Source organism: Haliotis cracherodii, unplaced genomic scaffold (genome assembly GCF_022045235.1).
Source record: "Haliotis cracherodii isolate W230 unplaced genomic scaffold, xgHalCrac1.p SCAF_3, whole genome shotgun sequence".
NCBI classification, from domain to species: Eukaryota; Metazoa; Mollusca; class Gastropoda; order Lepetellida; family Haliotidae; genus Haliotis; species Haliotis cracherodii.
In genome coordinates, this window is record NW_027266286.1 from 33,566,352 (window position 1) to 33,588,947 (window position 22,596).

The 22,596-nt window shown below is 42.9% G+C and overlaps 1 protein-coding gene across 1 annotated transcript; it reads right to left on the bottom strand.

Moving 5' to 3' along the window:
- Positions 1-125: 125 nt before the first annotated feature.
- Positions 126-22,244, bottom strand: LOC139474148 (uncharacterized). The gene is made up of 6 exons (XM_071257033.1): positions 22,099-22,244; positions 17,650-17,771; positions 17,215-17,482; positions 3,199-3,381; positions 983-1,181; positions 126-210 (listed from the first exon to the last, which is right to left on the bottom strand). Exons 1-6 carry the CDS (start codon positions 22,118-22,120, stop codon positions 126-128), a joined length of 879 nt encoding a protein of 292 aa, XP_071113134.1. The 5' UTR covers positions 22,121-22,244.
- Positions 22,245-22,596: the final 352 nt, after the last annotated feature.

Here is a 22,596-nt window from a genome sequence, read left to right on the forward strand (position 1 = left end):
CCCTAAAGAAACAAAAGGTTGTTTCAGTTGTTCTGCACCAACTAAAAGCATATCTGTTGTAAGTGTGATTGTTATATATTTGAAAAGGAAAACACTTTCAATTTATTTCAAACAATGATTTAATATCAAACAGGCTCCATTTGAAGAAGTCCTGCTTTGATCAATTTGTTGATCTTGACTTTCATGTCTGAACCGCCGTGGTGAACAAATCTGAAAGAAAATAGAGTTTCTTAGAAAGATCCAGGTATTTCAGTCTTGGCATGGCAGAAAAGACAGGGGCACTGAAGCTCACTAAGCTCTAAACTGAATAGTTAGGTTGTTTTGGAGAGATTAGAATGTTGAACGTAAGTTGAACCCTGTTGTATCAAACTTGAAAGTGTTGAAATGCTGGTTGTGTTGGACTCAAAGCAGTCCCGTCAAACTCTTACTATATTTACCACTATTTTAACTTTAAAATGTCAAACTGGATGATTCGTATTCCCAATTGTCTCCAAGTCAGTTTATAGTCCCAAGAGTTGAACAAAAGTTAAAATTACCCTGATAAATTGAATGAATTATTGAGTATGGTTTTACACTGCTTTTTGCAACATTCCAGCAATATCACTGCAGGGAATACCAGAATATGACTTCACACATTCTACACTTTTGGGGAATTGAACCTTTGGCTTTGGCATGATGAGCAAATGCTTTAACCACTAGGCTACCCCACCGCTCCCTGATAAATTGACCTGGAAGTTTTGAAAAGCACAAGTCATAATTTGTACAATTAAGAATTGATGCCAATTTTGTGTTTATAGGTGTATGGATGCAAAGTGTATAGATGCAGCTTCGTGCAAAGTGTGCACAATGGCTTTTACACAGGTTTCACAAAGAGTGTTCACATATTAAACTTAAGTGTGGTGTCTCGTGTGTAAAAACATGGCAGAGAGAGCGTGTTTCTGTATTTCAGTGAAACAATTAGTACACTATAATCTTTGCTCACCTTTGCGCTTGTTGTGGATCTGTTTTCAGGCATGTGAGAAGTGTTTGAATGTCGGTGTCCATGAGGATCTCTCGTACTTCGGCATCCGCCAGGATCTGCTGCATTCGCTGCATGTCCTCATCACAGGGCTGGGGCTGGGGAGACTGAGATGGTGCATCATGTTGCGATCCATCTCCACCAAACTCTGAGAGATGATTACCTGCAGATGACAATTAATATACTCATAAATTACATTACTATATGTATGTTGAAATGGGTCAGAAAATTCTCTCGCCAAAAAACTGTTATTTGCAGTCAACTTTATACCTCTGCTACAGACCAGACAACTTGTCACACCTTACAGAGTCCGTTCAACAACAAACATATCATGACACATTTCTCATCCATTTCCTTTCTGAAATGCCTACAGATTCATATAAATGTGTCAAGAAATGGTTCATTTCATTGGGAAATGACAAATCATTTGTGTATTTAGGCTTCCGATGAATTGGAGACGGAACGAAGGCGTGAGCTCTGATTTCCGCAGATTGATCATCCATCCCAATTGGAGGAGGAGATGTTGCATGAAGTCTGTGGCTGTGTCCTGGTGGTTCAGGAGGAGTCGTCTATGTACGCCTCAAACTGGACATTCCTCATTGAAATGGCTTGGTGATGTGTGTAAATAGCCACGAGGCCGAGGCAATTCCAAATGGGAGCACCACCCATATGTAGATTCACATGAAGATGAAACGGAGGAATTTCCTGTCGTGGGGATGGATGGGTTCATGTAGGTATGCATCCTGGATGTCCAGGCTGATAAGAGAGTCGTGAGCCTGTATCCTGGACAGGAGGAGCCTGTGTGTGGTCATCAGGAAGGACGGTGGACGAGCCAGGTAGCACTTGTTGAAGGTGGCCGGATTGTGGCTCATTCGGTCTCGGCAGGGCTGGTAGGATCCGGAGGTCTTCCCTTTTCCTCGGTTCTTGTCACAAAAGGAGGAGGAGTCCCAGACATGTGACTGAAGTGAGTTCCGCCTGGGCTGATAATTGCCCGAACTCAATGGCTTGAGAGAGGTTGAGAGTGAGACGTGAACCAGAGCCTAGGCTGAAACCCAAGCGTGGTGAGGCAGGCTCAGAAACAGAAGACATTTTTGTACATAATTTACTGGCCTGCTGGGAATTTCGTTTCCTAGAAGCATGTAGGTCCCTTACATTTAGAAGTCTGGGAGCAAAGGGACGTGCAATTTAGGTACAAGGGATGGGGATACCACCGAGACTAATTACGGCGACACCTTGTACAAGATGGCATATTATCTGCAATGAAGCAGAGTGTAATCACAATGCATCCCGCCCGATTATGTATGCCATGTGGGTTTATGAAGAACAAGTTTACGCAAACAATGCAAAACACCATCGCTTTAATAAACGATATCATTGCAAGAATACGTCAGTGATGAAGAACCAGGCAATACAAAGAATAGAGAATGCATGCCACGAAAAAGTGTGACAATGAACAATGTTCAAGATGGCTACTTTAAACAACACCTGAGATTACCGTGGTGAACACCACCACCAGGTGTAAAATCATTACGCTATGGCGTAAATCATATGTGAGAGTTCAACACTTGGGTCTTCCTTCTGTGGGTTGACAGCAGCAATGAGCTGATCCATGACATCATCACTTCCGTGGTCATGTTGGAGCTGCGTGATAGGGTTGGCCTCTTAGCTAGTTGAAACAACTTCTACTTCAGCAAGACCTCACACAGCCCTTTCCCTTTCAAGAACAAGCAGTAGATGCATTAAGGAGTAAGGCAGGATAAGTTAAAAAATATGCTTATATACAAACAAGAGGCATATCTGGTCAAATTAGCTTGTGACATGCTATATTGCTATGTGAATCCACTGGTCAGGCCACCTGAGCTGACAAATACCACACCACTGTAGCTCACCTGCTCCACACACCAGTTGCAACTTTGAAATCCATCTGTTATACTGCTGTGTGATGTTAGAGGGAGGTAAGCACGGCAACCACATGCTATATCCAAGTAACACAAACCAATGTGAAACAAATATCTATAGGGATGAACATTACCTGATTGACCAATCAGAATCAAGAAATTTTGAAAGATACCGAATTACATGTCTCAGTTACAAGTGTAAGCAGCTGTTACCTCATCAGATCTGAGTTCCATGCAGCATGTGTTCTGCCCTGACATATGCCTAGGTTCATAGCAACTCACCCATCAATTCACAGAATTCTTTGAAGACAAGCTGGATTTCCTGGTTATGTTGGTATTTGATGAGAGCTGCCTGGGGATTTGTCTGAAATTCTGTGATAGCTTGGGAGAACATGGGATCAGCGAGGTGCTTAGATAGGATTTTATTTCTTGAAACTTTCTCCAATAATGAATCTGTAACAAAATCTAAAAAGAAAGTATTCATATTAGCATATCAGCAAGTATGTAGGGTCAATAAAAAAAGCACAATTCTTTCAGGTTGTCGCTCAAGTGATTGAACATGATAAAGCCGGTTAAGCCACCGTCATTTAACAGACCACCTTGACTTTGGTTAATAATATTGACTTAAATCAAGGCCATAAATATTCAGGCAGGTATTGTCCAGCAAATAGTCCCTGTTCACTGCTAGTGGCTATAATTATTGTAATTACCCAGTACCTTTTAGTTGCTGAACCTAAAGATGTTTTTGGTGGTACTCCATTTGGTGCAAAATCCAAGGCATGCATGAATATATATGCCAAACACAGCCGAAGTGTATTAGTTCTCCCACACAGTTACAGCCAAGCCCTACCTATCTACCCTTCTTTCACATAATTTGCACCATGACATTATTTTGCAAGATCTTGCAATGATTAGGCTTTGTTGAAATCTAGATGAGGTATGAACGCTTATGATATTTGACAGCCATTGTGCCAAGGTGGACAGTAAACCACTCCAATCTGAACTGCTCCCGGTCGTGCGGAGAAACCCATTTCCACATCACATAACAAACATAGTACTTATATATATTATACACACGAGGGGTGTTCACTAAAGATTTCCCCTAAACCACTTAGGGTTATCATATTTGGTTGAAATTTCACATGTGTAATGATACATGTATCTATGGGTTATGTCTGAATTTGCAGCACCGAACTATTAATCTTACCACTTTTACAGGTGTTATGATCGAGTAGGGTGTGACAATGGAGCCAGTAGAATACCGAGCAGTGATTAGGTTTTATATTTGAAAGGTCGCACACCAAAAGAAACTTTCGATGAAATGAAAGCAACTTATGGGGAAGATGCCCCATCATATGACGTTGTTAAACACTGGCATCGCCAGTTCAAGTGTGGTCAGACATCTGTGGAAACAGCTGCCATTAATTGTCGCCCCCATTCAGCCATTGATGAGGACACTATCCATCAAGTGGAGACCGCCATTTTGGCAGACCGACGTATAACTGTTCGCCAGTTGGCACAAGATGTCAGTGTAGGATCTGTGGAAAAAATCATCCATGACAATTTGAACATGCATAAGGTGTCTGCACGATGGATTCCCAGGTTGCTCACACCTTTCCAAAAGCAGGAATGAGTCAATTGCTCAAAGGATCTTTTGGACATGTGCCAAAAAAAACAGGCAAACTTTTTTGACAGACTTATCACAGAGGATGAAACATGGGTCCATCACTATGATCCTGAGACTAAAGTTCATTCGATGCAATGGAAGCATGTGGAGTCACCACCCCCAAAGAAGGCACGTGTCCAACCCTCTGCAGGGAAGGTCATGCTCACGGTGTTTTGGGACCAGCATGGAGTAGTGATGATGGATTTCTTGGCAAAGGGTACCACAATTACAGGAGCTTATTAGTCTTCACTGCTGTGGAAATTGCGGGACGCTATCAAGCTTAAGAGGCGTGGCATGCTGACCAAGGGTGTCCGTCTCCTGCAAGACAATGCTCCAGTACACAACTCTCATGTTGCCCAGACAGAAGCGTGATCCTGTGGCTATGAAATCCTTCCACATCCTCCCTACTCTCCTGACCTTGCACCATCTGACTTCCACCTCTTTCCAACCATGAAGTCATTTTTGAAGGGAAAACGTTTCACAGATGATGAAACACTGATTTCTGAAGTCAAGTCCTGGTTTCAGACGCAAAATGAGGGCTTTTACAAGCGAGGTCTCCATAGTTGCATAAAACGATGGGAGAAGTGTGTAACTCTTGGTGGTTCCTATGTGGAGAAAGACTAATACCTATGCCAAGTTTCATTCCACTAGGTCCATCGGAAGTGGGTCAGGGGAAATCTTTAATGAACACCCCTCGTAGATGTTCCCAAAAAAGAAAATCATACCAAAACATTACTTTCATTCATTTGGCACAAGACTCTCAAATTTTCATTACAGAATATGCTTTCATGATCACTACAGGAGATCTCATGCATTTACGAAAAAGAGAATATTCTAACTGTATGATATTTAACCTCTTGATGTCTTATTACATATAAGTAAAGTGAAAGGTTTATGATCACATCAGTCTTAGTGTTGGCCATTCTTTGGATGTCAAACAAGACATCATGCGGTATCGGGCAATGTGAAACACATGGTCAGTGATGTAAACCATTTGTAGTATTTTCATTTAACCCTGCAGATGTCTGGAGTAACATTTGCAGTATTTTCATTTAACCCTGCAGATGTCTGGAGTAACATTTGTAGTATTTTCATTTAACCCTGCAGATGTCTGGAGTAACATTTGTAGTATTTTCATTTAACCCTGCAGATGTCTGGAGTAACATTTGTAGTATTTTCATTTAACCCTGCAGATGTCTGGAGTAACATTTGTAGTATTTTCATTTAACCCTGCAGATGTCTGGAGTAACAATTCTTGTACTGAAGAAAGTTATCTGCGTATAAATACATCATGACTGGTACTTCAGCTTTTGTCATTATTGTCCACACATCTCTGTTCAGATCATTAGCAAGGAACATATGGAAAAATTTGACCAGTCACTGTCAAGGCTTCCGCAATTATGACCATGTAAACATTATGTTGACATATCAAAATACAACAAATATGACTCTTAACGAGACAAAGTATGGGATTTATGATACATGTATAGACTATCTGACCATGGTTATGATGGTTGCTGTAAATAACAGTGGTGCATCTACCAATCACTTCACACATGATTTTGCCAATATCAATGTGAACAATATTGAATGACATTTTGATAAAATTTAGTAATATCTAAATATTTGAATACTTATCCTGCATTACTCCTTAATGCATTCACTGCTTACCTTACGGTGATAGGAGGGACAGCATAACGGTGATGGTCCTGGGTGAAGAAATTAAAAACTGTTGTTTGTAGTCTCACTTTTGCCCACCACTGCTGCTGTCCTGTGACCTTGATGACCTGAGGTCACCCTCACATCACTGCCTGTCGCCCAAGCTCTTACAATAACATACTTTTGAGGTTTCTGAAGCCAAAGTGGGGAGGCAAGTTTGCGACAGGTGGGCCTTAAACGTAGTAATGCAGGATAAGTATACAAATGTAAAAAATATTTTACTAAATTTTTAACTTATCCTGCATTACTCCTTAATGCATCTGTATCGGACAGTTTGGAGGTGGGAAACCCTCAGAATACAGAAACCTCAATAATTCACACTCTGAAAATACGACACCAGTTGGTCATTAAACCGTGAAGTGGAAAAGTTCAGAAAAACACCATTATGGTCAGGTTGTTTCAATGTGAAAACAATTGAACATAGGAAAGAGTAGCTCCCTATACACCTTAGTAATAAAGACAAAACTAGCTCACCAGTAAATTCTTTCTCATAGAGCCCTTGTAGACAACCAATTGTCTAATATTCTTCCACTGGTAAAATCTGAGCAAATGCACAGGAAAATAGAATGGCTCTGTATAGGGCAAGTTCATTATTTGCGTTGGGGGTTGGAAACCTGTTGGGCTGCAACCAACGGCCCAAAGCCGAGCCACCTTTCACGTCCTTGAGGCACATAGTGAAGATAATAACTGGCAAAAACTGTGTCGGACCACCAAAAACATCCTTCTATGATTGTTTTAATTGAACAATTGCTGTTAAAGCCATGGTAGAGGCTAACGCCCAGATCTTGTGAGGATCCAGATTGGCAATCAAATAAACCTGAAGGATAACTGTGTGTAACCATAGAGATATGGTGTTGCGACCAACTTTGGTCATGGGCGTAGGAGAAACGGGTGTAAATAACCACTTCCTTGAACCAAGCCTAGTCTTGGAACGGCTGAAGAAAATTTGCAGTGCCCGCACCTGGCATAGAAGTTCACCCTCATCTTTGGTTCCCACAATAGTCGATATTGGTGAGATGGTGAAGGAACGATCGGGTTGTCCTGCAATAAAATACAAGCACAACCCGAGATGTACCGCTCCGGGTGATGCCTAAAGCGAACCAGGGTGATGTCGATCGCATGTAGTTCACTCATCCGTGCCACCGAGGCTAATGCCAAGAGAAACACTGTTTTCTTGGTGAGATCATAAAATGAGGATGCATAGAGGGGCTCGAAGGGGGCCCTCGCAAACCTCGAAGTACCATGTTCAAGTCCCAAGCAGGTGGGCGGAACTTGGCCTTCTGATCCTCAAAGCCTGAATGAGCGTAGAAGGGCCTGTAGTTCCAGGACCTTAGTCATCTTGCGATTTTCCAGAACGGCCAACACTGAGGTAAGTGCAACCAAGTACGTAGTAATGGTGCTATCTTTCAAGTGTCTTTGGGTACACAGATGTAGGAGATATTCAGCTAGGAATTGTGGTGACTTAGTTGTATGGTCTTGACTTTTTGTCTTGCAAAAAGTTTCAAATGATACCCACTTGTCATCGTAAAGACCTCTTCTGCAGTGACAGTAACATCCGTCATATTACCCGCCGAAGATAATGGTTGCACGGTAATGACCGAACCATATCATTGTGAGTGACCTGCCTATAAGTTGTAAAACTCGTTGGAGAGAGATTTACGCAAAAGACACATTTAGAGTTTGGTGCACAAATTTGTGTGCATGCCAGACAATGAGGATGAGGATCTTTGGAAGATTTTTACCACGACAATTAGTACAATGCGCAAGCATAAGTTATGCAATTAAAATTTTTTTGATGAAGCGGGACTGGAAGAAATAATCTATTGGCAAAAATATTGTAACAAGTTGAAAGTGTATTTAATAATTTGTATACGCATAAATATGTTATACATACATAGCTGAGAATTGTAAACAATTTGACTACCTTGGCAGGCAAACAATTGTAACACAATTCAAAATGGCAGAAAACAAACGTGGCAGGATAAAAGAGTCTTTTTACGCCTAAATAAATCACATAAAACTACACAACATGGTGCGAGTAATATGAAAAGAATGCATCACCCAACGCAGATCAATTTTAGGATTGTAGACGAAAACTGAAGGTCTAAATTAGTCCCAAACGAGAGCTCCGCTGGTACACAACCATGCTGTAGCGTGACAGGCAGTGATGTGAAGAAGGTGACCTCAGGTCATCAAGGTCACAGGACAGCGGCAGTGGTCGGCAAAAGTGGGACTACGAACAACAGTTTTTAATTTCTTCACCCAGGACCATCGCTGTTACGCTGTTCTTTCTATTGTCGTAAGGTAAGCAGTAAATGCATTAAGGAGTAATGCAGGATAAGTAAAAAATTAATAAAATAGATTACAAACATAAGTTCAAATATATACAATGAACACTTTTTATAACCAGACTATAATCACATGATTAAATTGTGTACTTCAGTATGGATCCAGGCTCCACTCATCATGGCGTGTTTTATGTGCACCCCAATCTATACAGCCGTTGGTTTCTTAAAAGGAAGTATGCACTATACTCAAGCAAATATGGTAATAATAAATAGAGTGCTCCAAAATATTGCTGAAAATGATCAGCCTCCTCACCAGGGACTTAACATGGGTTGCTGGCCCTACACTAAAACAGAATCTCACTCACTGAACCAGTTTGGGGTTTGCAGCTCTGGAAAGGGGCCTGAACTATCAGGGTATACAACAGAGGGTTAGGGAGCTCCAGGATTAGACTTCATTAGATTTGCTTTGCGGTTGGATTGTTTTGAGACGTCAGTGTCACAGAAACATTAACTGATTCTATTATGGAAGATGAATCACATGTAGTTTGGTCCCATGATGAACACAAAGAGGGTTATAATAAGGCCTTATTCCCATGATGAAGACTAGAGAGGGTTATAATAAGGCCTTATTCCCATCAGTAACAATAGAGAGGGTTATGATAAGGCCTTATTCCCATCAGTAACAAAAGAGAGGGTTATGATAAGGCCTTATTCCCATTAGGAACAATAGAGAGGGTTATGATAAGGCCTTATTCCCATTAGGAACAATAGAGAAGGTTATGTTAAGGCCTTATTCCCATTAGGAACAATAGAGAGGGTTATGATAAGGCCTTACATTGTTTGGCTTGGTTTACAGATAGGCTGATCTTAAAGGGGCACTGATCTAACGCAATTCCCCGGGACTGGTTGTTGCCTTTGTTATTGTTTTTTCCCAGTGAGTACCCGGATGTATAGCAGAAATCTAGACTAGTTCGCGACCTCTGCTGCGCCATTTGTAAGAGCATCAGTCACTTTTATGGGTATTAATAAGGGCCTATGGTCACATTGATCAACAAAATGAAATACAGTTTTCGAGATAGTAAGGAAATGTAGGTATCTTTGTGGGTAGCATCGGTAATGTTGACGAAGTTTTGATAAGTCACTTGCTTGGTAATTTTGCGATTTTCGTTTACACTATTTTGACTTGCAACACAAAGTAAATATTTCACCTGAGCATTGCTTTTTTTATAGTGTGTATAATTTTTTACTGTCAAAATGTGTAACATTTTCAAATTAATTTAAAGTCTAAATATTGAGTTATTTTACAAAGTGACTGAAAAACAATTCCATCTGTATTATTATGATAACGAATTCCAAACATTTTGATGTTTAATGTCATCAACAAGAGACTGAAAATGTTACGTTGAAAAGTACATGTCTATGTTGTTTGGCTTCTAATCCTACATAATAATCTGTTGTGATGTTTGTAGGCCTTTTGATCATCTTAATCAATCTGGACAGATTTTTTAGTCAAAATGACTGAAATATTTACACATTTTATAAATTGCCTGAGAGAATCACATTTTACAAATTGACGGTAATATATACACGCTTACAAAGGAAAAGACCTGTGAAAACAACATCTATCGCACATTAAAGAATTTCCCAACCAAGACGTAGAGAAACAAGACCGAATCGGTTCAAATGAAGGAAAACAAAATGCAAATACCATAATTGCAACCTACCAAATTTATGTGTATAAATTTTAGGAGCTTCCTTGTTCGAGGAATGTATCCGTGAATATCCACACAAAGGAACAATGTGCCACTCGTCTGCAGCTGTTCAAAGAAACTAATTTGATGTCACGTGTCTCTGTAACAATCAAATATTTTAAAAGATATATATCATTTCGGGATATTATAACCCGTGTTCGTTTCTCAACTGATCACTTGGATTGTTTCAGGTGTTTCACATAGGTGTCAAGTCTCAAGGGTCGGCTGAGAAAGCCCACGTGACAACTATTTTCATAACGTCCATGGTTCCTAAAAATTCCATTGAGTGATAGATAACAATGAGCAATCAATCAACGTATTATCAGTTAACCCTTTGAACAAAGTATGTTGTTTTTACATCGGCACTTCACGCCATGATATGAGTGTATTCCCTTTGTTTTAGTAAACCTAGACATGTAAACACTCACTTTTGACATATCCACTGTGCAAGATAACAGTGATTAATCAATCAACGTATTTTCTGTTAATCCTTTGATGACTAGGAACGATCTGTTTATTTACAAAAAAAAGTAAATCAACTGATCATTCACCTCTTGCTGGTCTGCCACGTGCATATTACATAACACACATTTCACCTCACTTCAAACCTGGATTTAGATTGAATAATTACCCCAGACACAATAAATGCCAAATGGGAACCTTTGTCCGGTAATCTAAGTGGCGCTACCACTAATTGTACCTGTAATAAATTCATTAACTGAGCATCAAGTGAATGACGACAAATACACGAGTGTAGGGTTATACGAGAAAACGTGGATGACAACAAGGGAGTAGTAATCGTATTATCGACGCAATCCGAAATCCGTAAATGCTTTCACTGCATAGATACTTTTTTTAGTATTAAACTATAACCATCTGGGATATTTCCAAATGAGGACATCCGATGAGCTCCGCTGTTCTTTTTTGTCTTTTTGTTTAGGCTGAAGAAATTAATTAACATGCGCCCTTTGTCGAAATCTTTATAGATCACAGTTAACCAATCAGTGTTTATGCAAAAATTCGTAAAACAAATATTGCCTCCAGCTTCCAAAGTTTATTTAACTGTCCTTGCAGACGGTAGCCCAGTCTCTGGTCACGCTCAGTTGCGTTGCGTATCATCCGGGTACTCACGGGGAAAAACCAATAACAAACGCAACAACCAGTCCCGGGAATTGCGTTAGATTAGTGCCCCTTTAAAAGCTGAAAACTATGAAGAAAAAAATCAGAATGACAAGGTTTTTCATACCGCCGACGGTCAGATTTTAGATTTGTAATATTTATAAAGACCAACACCAGGCCAAGATAATCTACCAATCCAAATCAAAGTTTAAGATGCTAAAAAGATCCTGAAAATCCAATTTTATCACATTCAAAATCTGTAAACAAAACCAAAATCATCTGGTCAAACCATCACTATATGATCATACAGTTTTAACTCCCCTTTAACCTATTCTGTCCCCACGACAGAAAGTGTTTGCATAAACATCAGTTGCAAATATCATGTCTAGTAAAATCCTAGATATTTTTCATATTTGTATACCCGGTACTTATCCTGCATTACTCCTTAATGCATATTACTGCTTGTTCTTGACAGAGAAAAGAGCTGTGTGAAGGCTTGGAGAAGTTGTTCCAACTAGCTGAGAGGCTAACCCTATCACACAGCTCCCACGTGTCCAAAGGAAGTGACGTCACAGATCTTCACATTACTCTGTAGTCCGGACATCGGAAGGCATCTTGAGGAGGTACATCTGCGATAGGTGGGTCCCTTTAGACGCAGTAATGCAAGATAAGTATACAAATATAAAAAATATCTAGGATTTTACTAGATTTTTTACTTATTCTGCATTACTCCTTAATGCATCTTTATCAGACGGAACCGGCGGTGGGCATACCTTCAGATGTGGACTTTCATCTTTTATTTCCAGACACTGTTCCCTAGCCAATCCTTGGCTGTGTGGTCGGCTTCGGGTGACCACTCCATGTGTATGGGAACCTCCAATTCCCTAAGCCCGTCCTTGGCTGTGTGGTCGGCATCAGGTGACCACTCCATGTATAGGAAACTCTGTTTCCCTCGGCCCGTCTTTGGCTGTATGGTCGACCTGGATGACCATTACATGGAAGGGAAGAGTCAGGTATGCGTTTTGGTACTGCGCAGCCTGACAATAACTCTCGGTTACGCCAGGGGAGGTCGAAAGGACGGTTCTGGACTTGGAGGCAAGGTCAGAGATGTGTAGTAGAGGAGCCTGTTGGGCACCACTAACGGACCAAGATGTGCATGCCTAGCACATCCTCCAATGTGACATCTCGCATATGGTGACTGGCGACGAATGTGTTTGATCGCCAGAACACCTCTCCATGATGGCAAGTAGAGCTCAGTTGCTGTGTAGCGCCATGGTAGAGGCGATCACCTTGGTCTCATGTGGGTTGTTGGGAGCCTTGGGGTCAAATCCCGCGGCCTTGTAGACCTGGAGAATGAAGGCTCGCAACCAGAGGCCGATCGTGTTGCGGCTACCTTCCGCTTGCGAGGTCGCAGCTGTATACCGGAATGAAGAGACGTCGTCGTTGTCTATGGCGTTCCTTGGATTGTCTGATATAGCAGCGGAGCGCTCTAACCGGATATAGACGGAGCTCTAGTTCATCTTCCGCGTTCACAATCGAAGCTAGGGATGGGGAACGATCTATCTGGCTGTCATGGGAATTGATTCTTGGCTAAGCAGTCCCAACACAGTCCAAGATGCACAGCTCCGTGTGCTCCATACTCAAAGCAGACAAGCGTCACGTCCAAGGTGTGTAGCTCACTGACATGGGCTGCTGTGGCGAGCGCCAGTAGGAAGACCATTTTTTCATCAGATTGTAGGATGACGTCGCTTCGAGTGGCTTGAAGGGCGCGTCCCTCAGCGAGGTGTGAATGACATTTAAGCCCCAAGCTGGTGTACGAGATTTCGCCTTTAGGTCTTCCAGCCTGAATGAGCGGAGCAGAGCCTGTAGTTCTGGAATTTACGTCATGCGCCGATCATCCAGAACTGCCAGGATGGAGTTGAGCACCACAAGGTAGGTCATGATGGTACTGCCCTTGAGCTTACGCTTGTGATGCTGATGGAGCATGAACTCGGCCAGGAATTAATGCGATGCAGATGCAGAGTCTTGTTGCTTGCCCCTTCAAAAGCTCTCGAAGGATTGCCACTAGTCATCATAGAGGCTCCTGGTGGTTGGGCGATGTGCCATCGTGATGGCCCAAGCTGCTCCATCCGAGTAGCCTTTGGCGTTCAGTGCTCCCTGTAAATGGATCAGATGTGAAGACATAGCTTGTCTGGTCCTGGGTATGGCTGTCTGCTGTGAGCGTGGATCAGCAGATTTGGCCAATCTGGAAGTGGCAGTGGGTTGGCGTCGGACAGCTTTCTGCGGTCGACGAACCAAGCCCTTGCTGGCCACCAAGGCGTGACCAAAGTCAGATCAAGGTTCTGTGTCGATCTGCTCTTCTGGACGACTTTTGGAAGGGGTACAGGTGGTGGAAAAGCGTATGCTTTTAGTCCTTCCCCTGGGAAGCTGAAAGCGTCGACTGCCCAAGCCAGTGGATCCGGGACCGGAGATATGTAGGTCAGGATCTGGTAGTTCTGGCTGGTGGCGAATAGGTCTATGTTGGGGAGACCGTGGTCTCGACAAACAAGAGCGAAGGCGTCTTGGTAAAGCTTCCACTCTGTGGGAGCGACTTTGCCAGGCCGAGATATAGCATACACTAGGATGTTTCGGCAGCCCGGAATGTGTTGACCCTGGAACTGAATCCCCAGATGATCCACCAAGTGAAACAGTCTGTTGAAGGAGCAAGGTCGAATGAGTTGTTCCTTGGTTCCGTAGGCACCATACGACGGTTATGTTGTCCATCGAGATGGAGAGCCCAGCGAGTCTGAGGGCCTGCTTCCAGTGAGCGATGGCTGCTTGAGATGATCCGGGAGGACGATGGAACATCTGAACTGGGCGCAGTCTGTAGGTCAAGTCCTGCGCTGAGGTTAGGAGGTCCAGGCCGACTTGCCATTGGCGCAAAGTGCGTGGTAGGTGGAGAGCTGGAGTCAGGTGCGCCTGCATGCGCTCCCACCGGTCTCTGGATACAGAGAAGAGATCAAGGTCCTAATGATTCAGGAGACAGTCGTCTATGTATGCCTCGAACTGAATGTCCCAGAGATGGAGGTATGAGGCTATCGGCCTGGTAAGCCGTGTGAGTAGCCACAGTGCCAACGAAAATCCAAATGGGGGAACCGCCCATTGGTAATGGACCCGGTCGTCGGGATGTATAGGGACATGTCGATAGGCGTCCTCCATATCCAGGCTGATGAATACATCCTGTGCCTGGATCCGGGATCGCAGCAGCCTGACTTGGTCATCCTGAAATAAGGTGGACTCACCAGGTAGCGCTTGTTAAAAGAGGCGAGGTTGTGGATCATCCTGTGTTTGAGTCCTTCTTGGGGACAAGGGAGACAGGTCAAAAGAAGCCCGGTGTTATGGCTGGGGCGTGTATAACCTCTATCGCTTTCTTGTCCAGCAGCGCCGAGATGTACTGGCTTAGTACTAGCTTGGTAGCTGCTGTTGAGTAGGGGGGTAGGTAGCGGCGGGTCGTCTATAAGCGCCAGCTTGTACCCATGTCGGATGATGTTGGTGACATATGGGTCCCCCGGGATCCCACAATTCTGCAAGAAACGACCCAGTCTCCCACGTAATGGAGTGTCGACAACTTGGACGGCTGGGGGTGGAAGTCCCAGTCGTGCCTGTCTGGCTATTCACTTGAAGTCCCTGCGGTCGACATTACCTCCCTTGGAGTGGCCGCGGTGGGACTGTTACGCGCCCGATGCCTTGCCTTTTTCTCTGCCCCTACCCCGAGAGGTTGAGGTGGTGCCGCGCCACTGGGTCTGGAGGGTGTTGCGTCGCGGCTGCTATGAGCCAGACTGGGACGCCTCAGCGAAGGCTGGCTGTGACACCCTAGCCTAGGTCTTGAGAGCTGTCTCGTCTCGGGCGAAGGCTGAGACTCGGGATTGAGTCATTGGTGTACAACGACAGGCGTCTGGTCGAGTGGTTGCAGTGTTACACATAAGCGATCATGCAAGCCAGTCTGTACAAATACACTGCACGGATCCCATGAGGTCAGTTGACCTGATTACGGTCGACGATGTTTACAGTCGTAGTTCTTGACACGGGACATGTATGTCGTCCTGCGCAGAAAACTGTAACCCTGTATGCTGAGTGGACTAGTTCAAGCTCCACACACGGCCAATCCCCTGTGAACCCTGTGGTTGACAGACCAGTGGTGTGTTCGAGTTCTGAGTAGGAACTGTGACGTTGCCGGTGTAGAGGCAAATTGATCCCCATAATAAAGAGTGACGACTGGTCCGGTGTTGTGAACGATGACCCAGTTGGGTACCCGTAAGCATATGACGATTCTGTTGAATACCGAATCGGTCATGGGGTTGTGATCATCAACTGTGGTGCAGATAATATCTACTAGACGCCGTAGGTAGGGAAATCTTGGAGAGTGTGTTCGCTTTCTCCGAGGAAACGTTCAACCAACGTTGATAGACGAGGAGAATTTCCACAAACCATCACCACGAGGTTAGGCGGTTCCAGGATCTTGGGAAATGTTGGAGCGCTGTTGTAAGGACGCCAATCAAGTGTCCGTGTTGGAGCGCCATTGTATGGACGCCAATCAAGTGTCCACAAGGATATCGTGGAATGGCTAATCGTAGGGCTGCACGGTTGTCCCGGGTGTGCGTCTGTAGAGGCATTTAGGAGAGGCACAAGGATAGGCGCAACCAGAGACGCTAGGATAGACACCGTTATGGACGCTGTAGACGGTGCTTTTGTAAAGGCGTCTGTATAGGCGTCCGACGAGGCACTGGCGTCTGTATCGGTGCTGTTCGTGGTCGTCAGGAAGCTCTGGGTAGAGACCATGGGGCCCGACATCATGGTAGTAATGGAGGTCGGTGAGTTGTCGTCCGAGATAGCCGATCTGGTTGTGGGCGAATACTCGGATAAGTCAGACATCTGGCGCCGGTGTGTTTTCCTGGCCTGTTGTGTTCTCCGTTTCCTGGACATACGGAGGTACCATCTGAAAGCTGTGGGGGAAAGCGGAGAGACAGTCTCTATATCTATGACCCTGGGGACATTTAGATGTACAATTAAGGCACAGGGGGTGGGGATTCCACGCCAACATATTACGCCGGCACTTTGAGCATAAGGGCATGATATCTGCAATGAAGCAGTGTCAAATCACAATGCGTCCCCTCCCGATTATGTATGCTATAATTTGTTTATCCCACTGCGTGGGTTTATAAAACAATTATTACGACAAACGTAAGACAACATACAAAACGAAGACAAAATACTTGCGAGGGAGAGCCAATGGTGGGGTACAAAGCAAGAAGAATATAGAACGCAAGCCAGTTAATAACTGGCCACGTAAAATATTCAAGATGGCTACTTGAAACAACAGGCACTTGGGTTTACCATTTATTATTTTCTTTCTTAAGAAAACGCCAGCAGGTGTACAAAAGTTATGCACATGTTAAAACATACAATGTTTCACAAGATACAAACCGTGTGCACAACACAAGCACAATGAACATTAACTCAAGAAGCAAAACACATAAGGGTTTGAACAAGTTTATGCTACAGATCAAAAACAGGTCTTCTCTCAGCAAGTGACAAGAGTAATGTGAGGATCTGTGACATCACTTCCTTTGGTCACGTGGGAGCTGCGTGATAGGGTTGGCCTCTCAGCTAGTTGGAACAACTTCTTCAAGCAAAGACCTTCACACAGCTCTTTTCTCTGTCAAGAACAAGCAGTAATATGCATTAAGGAGTAATGCAGGATAAGTAAAAAATCTACCTTTGTTATCAAATGATGAGTGTGTTTGTTTCATTGCTTGCTCCACCTCAGGAAGGTGTAAGGAGTTTGTTTGTGAGTTCTTTTGAAGAAATGGCATCTGATCTTCCTCTGACACTGTCCTGTGTGCTTTAGTGTGTGTTGAAGAGGGAGGGCTGGCAGACAGGAAGCCTTTCTTGAGCCCACCGAAACACCCACTGCTGGCTGAAGACACCTTTTTGCTGGTAGAGACTCTTGCTTTTGTTCTTGATTTCTCATCAGTCCTTGAAGGCTAGGGAGAAGATATTTATCAAATTTACTTCTTGTTTTCTAAATCTGACATGTGAATTAAGAGACCTGTCATTTATTGTAGGAATCAGCTGTTTGGGAATTGGGAAAGGAAAACCTAACTAATACTCATCTACATACTCAATATATAACTGAGATTTAAAGACCAACCAGAACTGTGTCCACAAGTTTATCATCATGTGAAGAGGGAGGTGGTGATGTGAGACGGCTGCCTGGGTGAAGCTGCTGCTGCTGCAACACATGGCTCATGTCCTCCAGGGGAGGAGGAGGTCCTGTGGAGGGACGCCAAGTAAAGGTCATTATTTCTCTCTCATCTAATGCAAAATAATGTTCACCAAAATCTGTCAATTTGGGGTCATATTTTAAAAATATTGAAGCAAACATTGTCAGTTCCTGAAAACAAATGTAACATACAACTAAAGCCTTGCCAAAACAGCATGCTTATGTAGAAACAACATTGAATCAATCATTTGAAGCACATTTAGAATTCGGCACCACGACTTCTTGTGAAGAAAATCTCTGCAGTAGGTCACATGTCAATAAGACGACCTTGTTGCTAGGCTGATATCACAGGGCATTGTTTCACTAAAATTCACTGCAGCAAAATTTCACAAATTATGTCATCTCATATTTTGATGTGTTTCTAAACTTTGTGGTGCTGAATACTAAAGGTAAATTATGATATCGAATAAAAAAATAATTTTCAAACGTACCCTGAAAACTTTCAATTTCAATATCTCCCAATGGAGCCTTTATCCTACATGATTATTTTGGGCAGACAGACAGACAGACCGACCAATGGACCGGAAGATTTCCCCTCTTCCCGTTAATGGCAGGAATAAAGTACCATACTGTGTGTCCTGGACATAGCACATGTACATGGTGATGTTGTAAACAGCCATGTCCTGGACATAGCACATGTACATGGTGATGTTATAAACTGCCATGTCCTGGACATAGCACATGTACATGGTGATGTTATAAACAGCCATGTCCTGGACATAGCACATGTACATGGTGATGTTATAAACAGCCATGTCCTGGACATAGCACATGTACATGGTGATGTTATAAACAGCCATGTCCTGGACATAGCACATGTACATGGTGATGTTATAAACAGCCATGTCCTGGACATAGCACATGTACATGGTGATGTTATAAACTGCCATGTCCTGGACATAGCACATGTACTTAAGAATTGACCTTCACTTTTTGTGAGTTCATTGGAGTATGAACCTTCATAGAGTGAGGGCCAAACTGTATGAACGTCGGAGCTTGCGACGACGTTCATACAATGTTTGGCCCTCACTCTATGAAGGTTCATACTCCAATGAACTCACACAAAGTGAAGGTCAATTCTTATAATTTTTTATCACAATTTCTTACCTCAAAGGATGTAGGCCAAGATCTAAACACAATTTTATTTAGTACGTGTGACCTCATGTTTACACTGACAGCCATACAACAACCAGCTAAATCGCGGAGTAAAATAGTTCCTCAAAAAGAGAGGTGACATGGGTGTATGGATGCACAACTTGCTCTTCAGAAACATCTTACGCAACACATGTGTTCAAATAATATCCTCATCAGATGAGAAAGGTCTGGAAAGAACTACCTCAGTAAGTCAGTCACAATGACAGCGCGTCGTAATACATTTACATCAAGTACAAGACGTCAAAATGGCCGACACGATAAACGTGACGGGAGAGATTTCTGAAGTTGTTAATGAACCTGTGGCGGTTACATGTGTTAGTCATCATTGATCAAATGGCCGATCATTGAAAGGTGAATAAAGATGCGTCAAACAGACACAAAGGTAAATTCATAGATTGATGGAGACGGACAATGTCAGCCTAGGCACGGATCGAGTCGATACTACGATAGTTTAGATGTGCATTTCTTCGTTTGTTCATTAGGATGGGCCGTAGCGAGGATATTCGTGAACAATCGTGCAGTCACGCTCTCTGACATTTCTCAATGTATACTGAAAGGCTGAGACCAAGAATAAAGGTTCTAAATGATCAGAAAGAACGCTTATGCATGTTTCGTGTTAGGGAATTCCCAGGGGTTTCCCCAGGAATGTGGAAGTAGTCCGTCAGTGTTTACGTCATTTCAAGAACACGGTCTCGTGAAAAACGTATGAACGTCAAATTGTGTCGTTCATACACTTATGAACGTCAATTTCGCGGTCATGTGACCGACCTCTCGTCCAATGGAAAAGCCGTATATCGTGTAAACTTCAAGTTAAAAAATTATATGGTGATATCATAAACTGCCATGTCCTGGACATAGCACATGTACATGATGATGTTATAAACAGCCATGTCCTGGACATAGCACATGTACATGGTGATGTCATAAACTGCCATGTCCTGGACATAGCACATGTACATGGTGATGTTATAAACTGCCATGTCCTGGACATAGCACATGTACATGGTGATGTTATAAACAGCCATGTCCTGGACATAGCACATGTACATGGTGATGTCATAAACAGCCATGTCCTGGACATAGCACATGTACATGGTGATGTTATAAACAGCCATGTCCTGGACATAGCACATGTACATGGTGATGTTATAAACTGCCATGTCCTGGACATAGCACATGTACATGGTGATGTTATAAACAGCCATGTCCTGGACATAGCACATGTACATGGTGATGTTATAAACAGCCATGTCCTGGACATAGCACATGTACATGGTGATGTTATAAACAGCCATGTCCTGGACATAGCACATGTACATGGTGATGTTATAAACTGCCATGTCCTGGACATAGCACATGTACATGGTGATGTTATAAACAGCCATGTCCTGGACATAGCACATGTACATGGTGATGTTATAAACAGCCATGTCCTGGACATAGCACATGTACATGATGATGTTATAAACAGCCATGTCCTGGACATAGCACATGTACATGGTGATGTTATAAACAGCCATGTCCTGGACATAGCACATGTACATGGTGATGTTATAAACAGCCATGTCCTGGACATAGCACATGTACATGGTGATGTTATAAACAGCCATGTCCTGGACATAGCACATGTACATGGTGATGTTACAAACTGCTGTCCTGGACATAGCACATGTACATGGTGATGTTATAAACAGCCATGTCCTGGACATAGCACATGTACATGGTGATGTTACAAACTGCTATGTCCTGGACATAGCACATGTACATGATGATGTTATAAACTGCCATGTCCTGGACATAGCACATGTACATGGTGATGTTACAAACAGCCATGTCCTGGACATAGCACATGTACATGGTGATGTTATAAACAGCCATGTCCTGGACATAGCACATGTACATGGTGATGTTATAAACAGCCATGTCCTGGACATAGCACATGTACATGGTGATGTTATAAACAGCCATGTCCTGGACATAGCACATGTACATGGTGATGTTATAAACAGCCATGTCCTGGACATAGCACATGTACATGGTGATGTTATAAACAGCCATGTCCTGGACATAGCACATGTACATGGTGATGTTATAAACAGCCATGTCCTGGACATAGCACATGTACATGGTGATGTTATAAACAGCCATGTCCTGGACATAGCACATGTACATGGTGATGTTACAAACTGCTGTCCTGGACATAGCACATGTACATGGTGATGTTATAAACTGCCATGTCCTGGACATAGCACATGTACATGGTGATGTTATAAACAGCCATGTCCTGGACATAGCACATGTACATGGTGATGTTATAAACTGCCATGTCCTGGACATAGCACATGTACATGGTGATGTTATAAACAGCCATGTCCTGGACATAGCACATGTACATGGTGATGTCATAAACTGCCATGTCCTGGACATAGCACATGTACATGGTGATGTTATAAACAGCCATGTCCTGGACATAGCACATGTACATGGTGATGTTATAAACAGCCATGTCCTGGACATAGCACATGTACATGGTGATGTTATAAACAGCCATGTCCTGGACATAGCACATGTACATGGTGATGTTATAAACAGCCATGTCCTGGACATAGCACATGTACATGGTGATGTTATAAACTGCCATGTCCTGGACATAGCACATGTACATGGTGATGTTATAAACAGCCATGTCCTGGACATAGCACATGTACATGGTGATGTTATAAACAGCCATGTCCTGGACATAGCACATGTACATGGTGATGTTACAAACTGCTTCACTCAGACATCTGTAGCATCACACAGACATTTTAAATACTCAGAAGATGACTTGTTTTTAAAGAGAAAGTTGTCTTTTATAAGTGAACGGGGTGTTTTACAGTTGTCCATGTGATTAGAGAGAAATCTACGGACGTTTCTTAAGCGTCCAAAAACCCACAACACGAGGATTTTAGTAAATGAACCAGCAGGTCACGACACTGAAATGGAATGATGGAAGTATTCTGCCATCTACGGCTGGGGATTGTATAAATAACGCGCCAATATATCATACGGAATAAGGGACCTACTAGGAGAAAAAGCTAGGACTACCGCATTAAATATTTATCATTCTCGATTACGCTTAATCCTAAAGCTAGAGTCTTATTGAAGTATCAGCAGACTAACCTGTGTCAATCTCAGACGCCATTTTCAAACAAAAATAGCGTAGTTACAAAACTGGGTCTGTCTGTTAATCAGAAAAGAACAGCGCTAAACATGGAAAATACTAGTCGTTGCAAACTCCAATCCAGCGCGTTACAATTTCACATTGGTCGCGTACTGATGGGCAGAGGTATCAATGTCCCTGCAAGGAGCTGATGAACAGCCCAGCGAGTGGAGTGTTTTATCGCCCTCGCAAATCAAAACATACCTGTCAAAACGGACTGTAGCCAAAATGGACCAGCCAATTTGGCCAAAGTAGAGCACATTTTTTCAGACCAGTGGCAGTTTCATTTAACAAAACGATTTAACAAAACCTAACTTCTAGATCAATTAAGAGCTTGATGTTTACCAAATTACTGTTTCATCTGAAAACATCTCAACATAATAGGACGCCTTTATACATGATCAATTACCAAACACATGTGTTGCGCTTGGAAAGACCTATAGGAGGGATGAAACAAT

Excerpts from the sequence above, each read along its gene's own strand:
- LOC139474148 (XM_071257033.1), bottom strand. The coding sequence starts at position 22,120 with ATGGCGTCTGAGATTGACACAG. Across the intron at positions 1,182-3,198 it reads AGAATTCTGTGAATTGATGG|GTAATCATCTCTCAGAGTTT; the intron begins GTGAGTTGCTAT and ends TGTCATCTGCAG. Across the intron at positions 211-982 it reads GATCCACAACAAGCGCAAAG|ATTTGTTCACCACGGCGGTT; the intron begins GTGAGCAAAGAT and ends ATTTTCTTTCAG.